This window comes from Mustela lutreola, chromosome 5, assembly GCF_030435805.1.
Source record: "Mustela lutreola isolate mMusLut2 chromosome 5, mMusLut2.pri, whole genome shotgun sequence".
NCBI classification, from domain to species: domain Eukaryota; kingdom Metazoa; phylum Chordata; class Mammalia; order Carnivora; family Mustelidae; genus Mustela; species Mustela lutreola.
This window is the reverse complement of record NC_081294.1, coordinates 67,145,578-67,158,086: the sequence shown is the minus strand read 5'-3', so window position 1 is coordinate 67,158,086 and position 12,509 is coordinate 67,145,578. Positions and strand designations below refer to the sequence as shown.

General features: G+C 35.4%; 1 protein-coding gene across 2 annotated transcripts in view; it reads right to left on the bottom strand.

The window, feature by feature from the left end:
* SLC12A2 (solute carrier family 12 member 2) overlaps positions 1-12,509 on the bottom strand; it is a 103,988-nt gene that overhangs the window by 65,995 nt on the left and 25,484 nt on the right. For both annotated transcript variants that reach the window (XM_059174472.1, XM_059174473.1), the window contains exons 2-4: positions 11,621-11,740; positions 10,241-10,316; positions 9,842-9,937 (exon numbers count right to left, since the gene is read on the bottom strand). In XM_059174472.1, coding sequence (XP_059030455.1) covers positions 9,842-9,937; positions 10,241-10,316; positions 11,621-11,740 — 292 coding nt within the window. The remainder of the gene's footprint in view (positions 1-9,841; positions 9,938-10,240; positions 10,317-11,620; positions 11,741-12,509) is intronic.

Below are 12,509 nucleotides of genomic sequence, written 5' to 3'. Positions count from 1 at the left end.
ATAACATGTTTTTCTTTGTTTTCCCTTGTATCTATACAAGATGATCGATATTAACTAAACTTACTATGGCAACTTATTCACAATATGTGTCACCTTAAACTTGTTCAGTGCTATATTCGGATTATACCTCAATAAAATTCTAAGAAAAAAAAACTACACATGGTTCAATTTAGTACTTGCTCTTTTTATCTGCTAACATGGACTAAATACTATATATTAATGTGAAACATTTTTTAAGCTTTAGAAATACGTTAACTTCCTTTGAACTATTTCACCTTCTTTTCTTGTAACTCTTGTTCACCCTTGATAAAAACTGCACAAGAAATCTTAACTGTCCAATATGCTGTTGAAAAATCACAGTCAACATGTGATCCAGCACATCCTCAGTGCTGTAGGTATGGGGTAAGGAAGTCTGAACAGAAGCAAATCTTGACACGTTTTTCTACCAAAATGAACTTCCCCCAAAGAGTAACTTGAAAGTAATTCAATTTAAAATACAAACTAATCCAACTACGAGGTAGAAAAACACATATAAAATAAGATAAAATTGGAAGGGTAATGGACTCCTGTTAAAATAAGTTAATTTGGGGCACCTGGCTGGCACCTGGGTTAAGCATCTGCCTTTAGCTCAGATCATGATCCTGGGGTCCTGGGATTGAGCCCCTCCTCAGGCTCCCTGCTCAGTGGGGAGTCTGCTTCTCCCTCTGCCTCTCCCTTCTGTTTGTCCTCTCTTGAAAATAAATTTTAAAAATCTTTAAAAATAAGTAAAATTTTTTAAAAAGTTAATTTAGCAATGTGACACTATGAGGGGATAATTTTATGTGTCCACTTGCTTGGTCCTAATGCTCAGATACATGGTTTCCATAAGGGTGTTTTTAGATGACATTTACAATGAACTGATAGACTAAGAGTAAAGCAGATTGCCCACTGTAATGTGGGTGGGCCTCATCCAATCAGCTGAAGGCCTGAACAGAACAAAAACAAACTTCTCCGAGTAAGAGGTAAGAGGGAGGTGGTTCTGCAGTAGACAACCTTTGGATTTGAACTGCAGCATCACCTGTCCTCTGGATCTCCAGATTGCTGACCTGCCCTGCAGATTTTGGACTTCCCATCCTCCACTCCATTATCATATAAATGAACTTCTTCAAATAAATTTTTCTTTATATATACATACACATCATACTGGTTCTGTTTCTCTGGACACCCTATTATGAAAATATTATAAGGTAAATATACAGAAATCCATATTTCCATTTAACAGCAACAAACAGTAAGGAATTAGAATTTTAAATAGTAACTTTACAACAGCACCAAAACCCAATTAATACTTTAAGTATAAATCTAAAAAAATATCTGCAAGATCTGTATACTGACAACTGAAGAACTAAAGAGAGATAAATGATATTTATGAAATGGAATCCCTGAGAGTTAAGATGTTAATTCTCCCCAAACTGACCTCTATATTCAACAGAAGTTCAAACTAAATTTCAGCAAGACAGTTTGCAGAAACTGACAAAGTAATTCTAAAATTTATATGGAAAGGCAAGAGAACTAGAACAGCCAAGACAATTTTGAAGAAGAACAAAGTTGAACAAACTTCAAGAAATACTATAAAGCCACAGTACCAAGGGAGTATGTTATTAGATTAAGGACAGATCTTCAGAAAATGTACCAGAAGGAAGTCCAGAAATAGACTTATACATGCAGGGTCCATTAACTTTTTTCCAGCTTTACTGAGATATAACTGACATACGATTTTGTAAGATATATCCTGTGAGGTTTTGACATACGTACATGTTGCAAGATGTTTACCAAAATAAAGTTAATATATCCTTCACCAAAGAGAATTTCCATTTTTGTTATTGTTTTATGGTAAGAACATTTAAGATCTACTCTCAGAAAGTTTCAAGTATGTAATACTAATTATAGTCTGCATCCTATATGTTAGATCCCCACAACTTCTTATAACTGGAAGTCTGACCAACATCTCATCATTTCCCTTACCCATCAACCCCTTGTAATCATTTTTTTACACTCTGTTTCTAGGAGTTTGGCTTTTTGAGATTCTACATAGAAGTGAGATTATATAGTATTTGAGTATTTGCCTTTCTCTAACTTATTTCACCTAGTATAATGCCCTCAAGTTTCATCTATGTTGTTGCAAACAATATCTCCTTTTATTTTTATGGCTAGATAATATTCTATTTTGTGTGTGTGTATGTGTGTGTGTAAGATTTTATTCACCTTTCAATGAATGCTTAGGTTGTTTCCATGCCTTAGCCATTTTGAGTAACGCTGCTCAAGGGGGTGCCAACATCTACAACAAATAGAAATTTCATTTCCTCTTAATAAATACCAAGGAAGTAGGACTGTACGACCATATGGTAGTCCTGTTTTTTTATGAGAAACCTCCATACTCTTTTCTACAGTGGCTGAACCAATTTTCATTCCAAACAGTGCACAAGGATTCTCTTTTCTCCACATCCTCACCACGACTTATCATCTTTTTTTTTTCTTAAAGATTTTATTTATTTATTTGACAGAGAAAGACACAGCGAGAGAGGGAGTACAAGTAGGGGGAGTGGGAGAGGGAGAAGCAGACTCCCAGCTGAGGAGAGAGCCCCATGCAGGGCTCCATCCCAGGACCCCAGGATCATGACCTGCGTAAAGGCAGACTCTTAAGGACTGAGGCACCCAGGCACCCCCATCTCTTGTCTTTTTGACAATAACTATTCTAATAGGTACGAGGTATTAACTCATTGTGGTTTTGATTTGCATTTCCATGATGATTAGTAATGTTGAGCACCCTTTCATGAACTTGTCTTCTTTGGAGACATGTCCATTCAGGTCCTTTGTCTTTTAAATCAGATTATTTGGTTTGTTGCTATTGAGTTATAGAAGTTCCTTCTCTATTTTGATATTAGCGCCTTAACAGATAATAGGATTTGCAACTGTTTTCTTTCATTCTGTAGGTTGTCTTTTCATTTTGTTGATTGTTTCTTGTGCAGTGCAGAAGACTGTAAGTTGATAAAGTCCCATTTGTTTTTGTTCTTGTGCTTTTGGTGTCATATCCAAGAAATTCACTAGGAAGACCAAAGTCACAGGGCTTTCCCCCTATGCTTTGTTCTAGGAATTTCCTGGTTCTAGGTCTTAATTTCCTGGTTCTAGGTCAAAATCTATTTTGAGTTAATTTTATGAGTGATATAAGAGGTCCAATTTCTTTTGCATGTGAATATCCAGTTTTCCCAACACCATTTAAGAGACTATCCTTTTCACATTGAGTATTCTTAGCTCCTTCATCAAACATTAGATGAGTGTACACATGTAAGTTTATTTCTGGGCTCTTGATTCTATTCCACAAGTCTATATATCTTTTAATGCCATTACCATACCATTTTGATTACTATAGGTTTAAAATATAGTTTGGAATTGAGAAGTGTGATGCTTTGTTCTTTCTCAAAACTGTTTGATTATTCAGGGTCTTTATGGTTCATGATAATTTTTCCTATTTCTGTAAAAAATGCCCTTGGAATTTTGATAGGGATTACACTGAATTGATATGGAAGGAACATAAGTGTCCATCAGTAGACAAATGGGTAAGGAAGGGGTGTGTGTGTATGAGAGAGAGAGAGAGAGAGTGTGTGTGTGTGTGTGTGTGTTGGAATATTACACAGCCATAAAAAAGAATGAGACTGTGACATTTGAGACAACATGGATGGACCTAGGCAAGATTATGCTGAGTAAAATGTCACAGTGAGAAAGATAAAACTTATGATTCCATAAGTGGAATTAAAAAACAAACAAACAAACAAACAAGTGAATAGACAAACAAAAAGCAGAATCAGACCTATAAATACAGGGAACAAGCTGATGATTACCAAAAGGGAGGAGAGTAGGAAGGTGGGCAAAGTGGGTAAAGGGGAGAAGGAGATACAGGCTTCCAGGTATGGAAAGAATAAACAACTGAAATAAAAGGAGGCACAGCCTAAGGAATACAGTCAATGATATTGTAATAGCGATGTAATGGGATGGATGGTAGCTATACTTGTGAACACGGCCTAATGTATCAACTTGTTAAATCATTAAGTTGTAGATCTGAAACTAATGGTAACACTGTGGGTCAACTACACTAAAAAAAAAATTCAAAATCTCTAACTAATAAAACGCTTCAAAAAGTTGTTACCCAAGAAACAGGGGAAAATGAGAAGTTTGAGACAGACATCCTTTATCTCCCATGAAGAAATGATCAATGTACATAATATGAAACATCTGTGTATTTTGCAGTATCTGTGGAAATTGTGTAAAATAAAGGTTATTGAGGAAAAAAACCCTCAAAAGGTGAAGATAGCAAAAACATAATAAAGTTATCAATGATAAAGTAAACTAACAATTTTTGCTCAGAGTTCATCTAGTAGGATTAGAAAATATACCAGAATTCTTATAGCACTAAACCACCTACTTCTGTAAACTTACTAAACAATTTATCCAAAGCCACCTTATGTAAAATTCCAAGGAACCATTTTGAGAATACAACAGAGTTCTGAGAGATCCAAATGGACCCAATATCCATGTTGATTATTGTTCTAGTTAATACATTTTAATACCCTGATCTAAACATATACAATGATCTGTTTGCATCTTAACACTGCACAAATTTCCTCTGTTCTGTTGCTATTATTAAGGCAAGTAGAGAAAATGTGTTAACCAACATTAAACCTTCAGACTAGGACTGGGGGCTATATTATCATTATGACTGATCACATGAATAAGTTAAATTTGAAGAGTCAGGACATACTGCCCTAATTCTGCAGCAGAAAATTTCAAAACCAAGTTGAAGTATTTTTAATCATCAAAGACTCACAAAATTGAAATGCCACCAAATGAGTCAAAGAGAAAACCCAAGTCAAAAATTATTTATAACTGTTTGCTAGATTCACATTCAAACTATTTGTGGTTTGTAAGTAGTATTTTACTAAACTGAAAACAATGTTGTGCTTAAGTCTAATAAAATCTCAAAATACAACTGCTAGAGAACTGCTCGTTACAGCTTCTTCAAACATTTCACTGATCTGAAAAGCTATAATTTGAAAGAAATTCTCAGTAAAAGAAAAGAATTATGGAGCTTAATTCTAAGTTACAAGTCCTTCTTGGTGATGACAGGAATGAATAGTTTATAATGGACTAAACAAAAAACCTGACAATCAATATAGAAAGCACTTTCTGTCACAATCCGTTAAAAAAATGTTAGTATTACTTCTCATGTTACTTTCACCTATATAGAGAAGGAAGAGGTCTTCAATTATTTCAGAGAAAGGAAAAAGAATATAGGATCTTCCCTGACTTTCATTGTTACAAACCTGCTGCCCATCACAGAGAGCTCAATAATTATCTGCTGAATGACTGATATACAAGTAATATAAAATTTCACCTTGGTCATGGAATAGACAGGTTTATATTAATTTTACATTTTCAGAACTACCTATTTGAATTTGATGGTAACCTGGATTTTTGTTTGAAAGTATACTGAACTTTCAACTTAATGTTCAACACATACAATGCAACACCATTCAAAAACTAGCATTTCCTATTTCACAAATGAGACCGTGTTCACAGACTGTTTGAGGATGGAAGAACTCCCTGTCTGAGGCATCTAGAAAATACAGATCTTAGGGGCGCCTGGGTGGCTCAGTGGGTTAAAGCCTCTGCCTTTGGCTCAGGTCATGATCTTGGCTTCCTGAGATCGAGCCCCACAACGGACTCACTGCTCAGCAGGGAGCCTGCTTCCTCCTCTCTCTCTCTGCCTGCCTCTCTGCCTACTTGTGATCCCTGTCTGTCAAATAAATAAATAAAATCTTTAAAAAAAAAAATACAGATCTTAAGTGAATGTGACTGCTGGCCAGCACCCTCTTGGAGAACCTGCTGCACGTGGCCCAAGTAAATTCTGTAAAACCCAGGCCTCAAAAACACCTGATAAGATGAGCACAACAGTAAAGAGCTCTGGGCTCCCAGCAGGCCACAGTCATCTGTAGAACCTATGTGTCTGTTGGGCCAGGGATTATGACAAAGATGAAGGTGAGAGGTACCTGCTAAAGTTACTTGGCACTGCTATTCTTATTCTGTGCAGAGGGCATGATTCTCTAACCTGCTAGTAGCTTTTAGCACCTAAGAACCTTTACTAAAAACTAATGAAGACTGAAACTATGCATCTTTTATTTTCTAAATTTTGACTCTTTTTTTTTCTTTTAAAGAAACCTTGAATGTTACCATATAATTTTTATCCTAGATTTCATACTTGGACATAATTATATTTGTTTACAAATTGGCAGTTACTTCATATAATAAAAAACAGCTGCACTTTTCTAGTGTTATCTTTTTAATCTCTAAAATGTATTGATAAAGCCAATGTTAAGGTAACTTGGCAGTAAAATTAAATTTCTCCAAAGGCAAAAAGCACATAGCACTATGAAGAGTATATTATTTCACATACTTCCAAAGAGACAGAAACGTACCCTATAAATTGAGAATAGAATATTATTCAATATTAACAAAATATAAATAAATTTTATGATTGAGTTAAGAATCAAGAAAAACTATTCAATATTACCTCAAAATAGTTTGTTATATTAACAAGATAATGAGGCAAGTTCAAAAGAAGATCTCCGAATTGAAATTACATATAGAGCAACCAAAACCTTCAGGTAAAATATTTCCTTATTAATTCCCTTAATAATCAACCTCCAGTTCATGGATAATTCAGATGGATCACCAGACATCACTATTTCCATGGTATCCTTCCATTTCTCCACTCTAAGCGCTTCTTTGGCACCCTGACCTGTGGCTATTTCTAGCTGTAGTCCTCTCTTCCCTGTGTAGCCATTTTAGGAGAAGTAAAAAATCAAGTCCTCAGTAATTGGACTAGAGGAGATCCAAACCTGGCACTCTTGGGCCCACCCCACTAAAAGACAAAACAGTTTTTTGTTACAAATGGCAAAAAACCCACACCTATAAAGTGCGTCTCTCACAGTTTGTTTTAAACCATAACTTCCACTCTTTCTTTCTCCTTGGAAAATTTTGTCAAACAAGTATTCCTGGGGTGCTTGGCTAGCTTGGTTGGTGAAACGGGCAACTCTGGATCTCAGGGTTGTGGGTTTGCGTGTCACGTAGTATGTAGAGAAAACTTAAAAAAAAAAAAAAATTCCGTGTTCCAGAGAGATTCCTAGTCTGGAATTTACTGTCATCATGCTATAGTGTCATTTAATATATTGCTCTCTCTTCTGTATATTCTCTGAAATGCTTCTTGGAACTACAGGCATGATATAATTCCGATTCAGTCCCTCGAGAAATAATATGTCACATGCTTTTACTGAGTAAAGAGCTTACAAAATTGAAAGATTTTGATTCTCTTTCCTTTTCTTGCTACGTAGAACAGTTATCAAATTAAAAAAAAAACAAAAAAAAAAAAACCGTCAGGCACCTGGGTGGCTCCCTAGTTAAGCGTCTGCCTTCGGCTCAAGTCATGATCCCAGAGTCCTGGGATGGAGCCCCACATCGGGCTCTGTGCTTAGCTGGAAGCCTGCTTCTCCCTTTCCCACTCCCCCTGCTTGTATTCCTTCTCTCTCTCTAATAAATAAACAAAATCTTAAAAAAACAAAACAAAACTCATCAGTTTCTTGATTACAGTGATTTTAGGTAAGGAAATTTTCATTCAGAAAAACTTGATTCCACATGGGTTTCTTATTTATCAATTTTCATTCATAGCATTCTTCAAAGTTAAAAAACAAAATTTTGTGCTGTCTGTGAACTTACGAATTTTATCATACATTAGGTCTTCATTTAAACTAGTTATTATTGGTAGTAGTATTGCTGTTTGAACTATCCAAACTTAAGTCAGCATTAGCTCCTTCAAATGGGCTCCTGGGTCCTTCTGACCTGAACTAGTAGCCTCTGTTACACATCCTTTATTTTCCAATGTGAAAAATGTCTAGGCTCTTAAAGTAAGTTTCCTGCCCAGATTTGGAACCAATTATTTCTCCAAGGTCCTTTGGTATTCCTCTGAATGAAAATACATCACGTGGGCACTAGGGGGGCTCACTGCTACTGGGCTGGTTATTTGTTATATGCAATTTTTGCATATAGAACCAAGCAACACATACTTTGGGTATAAAATGATAAAGTCACACCAATACTTTCAATTTAAATCATGACTACAGGGTAATATATTCTTGCCAGATTTAGACCTCTATCAACTTTATCATATGGTGAAAATACCATTTTGTTATGAAACCAAAACAAATCTCATTAGGACTGTCCAAGTTCCATGAAGCAGATAAAGGGATGACAGAAGGGGCTTATAGTCATTGAAAAAAATCTCCAAAAGGCTTTCACTGCAGATGATGATACAACTTGCTTGTATTCAGTAAAGAATCAGCCAGGTTTCCAAAGTCACCAATTGACAAGTGAAAAATGAACTCCTTCTAACAAATTTTCAAAGTATGTGCTCAAATTCTCTGAGCTAGATGTATTTATGAATACATACAGAAATTGGTAATTTTGAAAGATGAAGTGGCTTTTTAGTTACAATGCAGGAAAATCTATGATTCTCCTAAGTTTCACATGGAGAAAAATCTGTAGGGTTTATGCTGCCAGTGGCTTCATGCCCCACTACTCCCACTGAGGCTTACAACCTTGATTGGAAAGCTTGAGGATAAGGAGAAATACTTCGATAATTTGCTAGTCCACCACATCCACTTCTTTCACTACCATTCCACAGCAGTAGCAGAAATAAATGAAGCATGGGGCATGGTACATAAGAAGCCAAAAAGAATCTCTGTGTTGTCTGAGTAACTCTTTGGACATATCAACATCTTATACCCCAATATAGCTCATCTAGACTCATGTATACATAGAAGTTGAGCCAAGAGTCATGCATGCTTAGCACAGTCATATTGCTACCAGTATCCCCCAGGGCCATAGTGATCTGGATCTAGCAGTATATAAGAAATATGAAGACAATGAAGACAAATGAAAGGCTCAATTTGGTTCCCTCTCTAAATACCTGGTGTAGACAAGGCAGAAATTGTGTATGTCTAATGTCAAATATGGATCTGTAAAACAGGTGAGGCAGATGTTACAAGCAGATTCTCCTCTCGGTTGATTGCTATGACAACTGTATAGGAGCTGGTAAAGTCCATTTTCTTTCCTTTCTCCAAGAATATCCGCATTCCATTTAAATGATGAGTTTTGATTTGGAAAATGCAATTTTTTTTCTTCTTGTTCACAGGCGTCCCAAGGCCATTCTTCTGGTCTCCTGGGTGCTTTCCCTGGGAAGGTAAAATCTCACAAAGCAGATCTTGTGGATTCTAATGAAAGAGGCCTCAGAGACCTGAAGAAGAGAGCTAGAGTTGATAGTATGGATTCAAAGTCCCAGGTTTAACTTACACAAGCTGTCAGATCATGGGAAAAGAATTCTAAGTTTCCCTAAAAGGGGAGGAATGAGGTTACACCTGTATAACCAACCAAATACAGGATGCAAGCTCCTGATATAAGAGCTAAAACCAGGAAGGAGGTAAGAGACAGCCCAACAGAGAAGAAACCGGGTCAGAATCTCCATTCTTGCTACCAAATACAATGAACATCCTAAGTAATTTCAAGCATATATGTTCGTGTATGGGCCAAAATTAAATTTTACATTCTAATATGCTAGTTTGAAAGTGCTTAGTAGCAAGTTTCTCACCTATATAGACCTATGCTGTTTCTAAGATAAACATAATTAAAAAATTTAAACCTCAGTTTACTGAGTAACAGTAATCTAGTGACAAGGATGTGAAAAGACTGAATTTACCTCCACGTACAAATCCATTAGTAGCTATTGCTGAAGTAGACAATCCCGTGATAGTTGTCACAACAGTGGCCATTATAATTACAACAACTGACAGACCTTTAGGGCAAAAGAAAAGAGACTGAGAATATTTATATTTATTTCAACCTGCCTTATCTAGAATTGGTTAGTATACAATGTTTACATTATATTTAACAATTACCTCATTTCTATCCCATTGTAGAAAAATCTACTCAAAAATTTTTAAAAATTAACATTAAGACAACACTCTGACACAACCAAGAAAATAGTTTAGAATAATGCCAATTGTTTGAATTTTATGAGGTTCACAGCCTAGACGAGCACATGGTTACTTTGCTTTTTCATTCTCAAATGAATCAAGTAGTATGTAACTTTGCTTACCTATTCCAGCTTGACCCACAATCCATGACAATCTAATGAAGAGCATAACACCCCAAATGTTTAACATACAACGTACCTAGTAAGAAAAGAGGACAAGTTTCAGATGAAGGCAAATGATCAAAAATAATACATCAGTAAATGCAAAACTAGCCAAAAGGAGGACAACATCCATTTAAAACTATAGAAAGTCATTTAAAATTTCTTATCCTTCTCTTAATACTTTTTAAAAAGAACTTACTGAGAGAGCTAAAATGTAGATAATTTAAGTGTAATATAACATCACAAAGACCTGAAATAACAAAAGGTACTAAACAAGGTTTAAGAAATATTTTACCACTTCAATCCTAAAGAAATAGTTCCTATTCCTATTTATCCATGCAACTAAGTTTAACTTTTGCTTATTTTTTAATAACATCCTTCTTTCATTTCTTCAGAAGATTTAAGTATTGTAAAGTACATCAAAACAAAATGCTAATTGTTCATACACCTTTTTTTTTTAGAGTATTTATTTAAGTAATCTCTATACCCAGGGTGGGACTCAGACCCTGAAAGAGTTGTGTACTCCTTTGACTGAACCAGCCAGGCACTCCTCACACATCTTTTAAAACTCTGAACTATTTGAGAGAGTTTCCAATTTATTTTTACTTTTCCGTATTATGCTTATATACAGAACACAGTCATCTAAAATACTAAAATCTAAGAAAAGGCAAACAATATTACCTGAAGCTTCTTCACATTTATTCTACTGATTAAGCAATGAAATTACTACTGGAACTGGGATTTTCCCTTTGCTTCTCTCCTAAATGTCAACATGACTCAAATTAAGTTCTCCCAATATCCCAATGGGAGGTCAGTTAGTCTACCACTCTCCTCCAATCAGTTCCTTAGTGCCTATTCCAACACAGAAAAACAGAAGTACATCTGGAACTTAATCACCTGAACCTATCTAATGAAGTAACCTCAACACTTAAGAAAACGATTCTCTTTCCCTGTTCCATGTTAATTTTCATACATTTCTATTCAAAAAATAACGAGGAATATTTAGCTTTACTGCCTGCTCAGCTTTCTTAATTCTGATGCTTCCATCAATTTAATAGTTTCATACTGAATTTCTGAAAAATGACAATATGTGAGATTTATAAGAGGTAATAAAATAAAATTTGAAGGAAATCAAGTATAACATGACTCTGTTAATACATATATTCTGTTTCCTTTACTGAATTTAATATCCACAAGAAAAGGAGGTACATATAATTAATTTGGTTTTCCATAACATTCACATAAAAAGAGAACGAAGAGCTCTCTTAAGAAATGATGAGAACATCAGAAAGATTTTATACTAAACAGAAATGCTCTAAAATTCAATCTATAGGTACATACTAATACACCCTTGATCCAGCCAAACTTCACAACTCCTTTACTTTCCGCAGTGTACGTGACCACAGCATCTCTGGTTGGAGTACTTTCTTCCCCATTGGCAAAGCCATCCTCAAAAGGTTCCTGGTTAGAAAAGGAAATGTGAATTATGCCTAATCATCTGAAGTTTAAAATCACCTGATGAAGACAAATATCACTAAACACATTTATCATATTTACGAGAACACCAGACTTTCAAGAATCAAGGATGTCTGTACACTTCACTTAAAAAATAAATAAATAAATAAGTGAAAGAAAACCCTAATTACTGGTGTTGAAAAAATGTAAATCTTATCATGACAGCAAACCCATTTTAATAATTTCAAATTTTAATTACACTGTGGTGGTATCTAGAGAACAAATAAGTAAGTACAGGTTTAACTACAAGTCAGTTCCAATCTGTCTCTTCAGCCACAACTTTAGAGTATCTAAAGTGGCATCCTTCCCACAAATGTAATTTCAACATTAACAATTTAAAACTCCATCACCAATGAACAGTTCTCCCTCTGTAGTCCATTACAGCAGGATTCCCATGGATCCCAAGATTCATTCCTAACTCCTGCCTTTACTCATTTTGTATCTGCATTCAGTCAGTCACTCAGTACTCTTCATTTTTCTCCTCATAATTTTTCTTAGATTCAGACATAAACTGGTGTTAACGCTTCATGTCTCATTGTATTTTTAGTTTTTCGCTCTCTCTATTCTCCTTCCCCTCTCACTCCCCCTGGTTCTCTCATACTCAATACACTCAAGAACCAGTAACACAGTGTTAAACAGATCACGAGAGGTGAAGGGAGGTACTGGGGCAGAGAAAATGTTTTAGATTAGAATTATGTCCCTGATACTATCACCA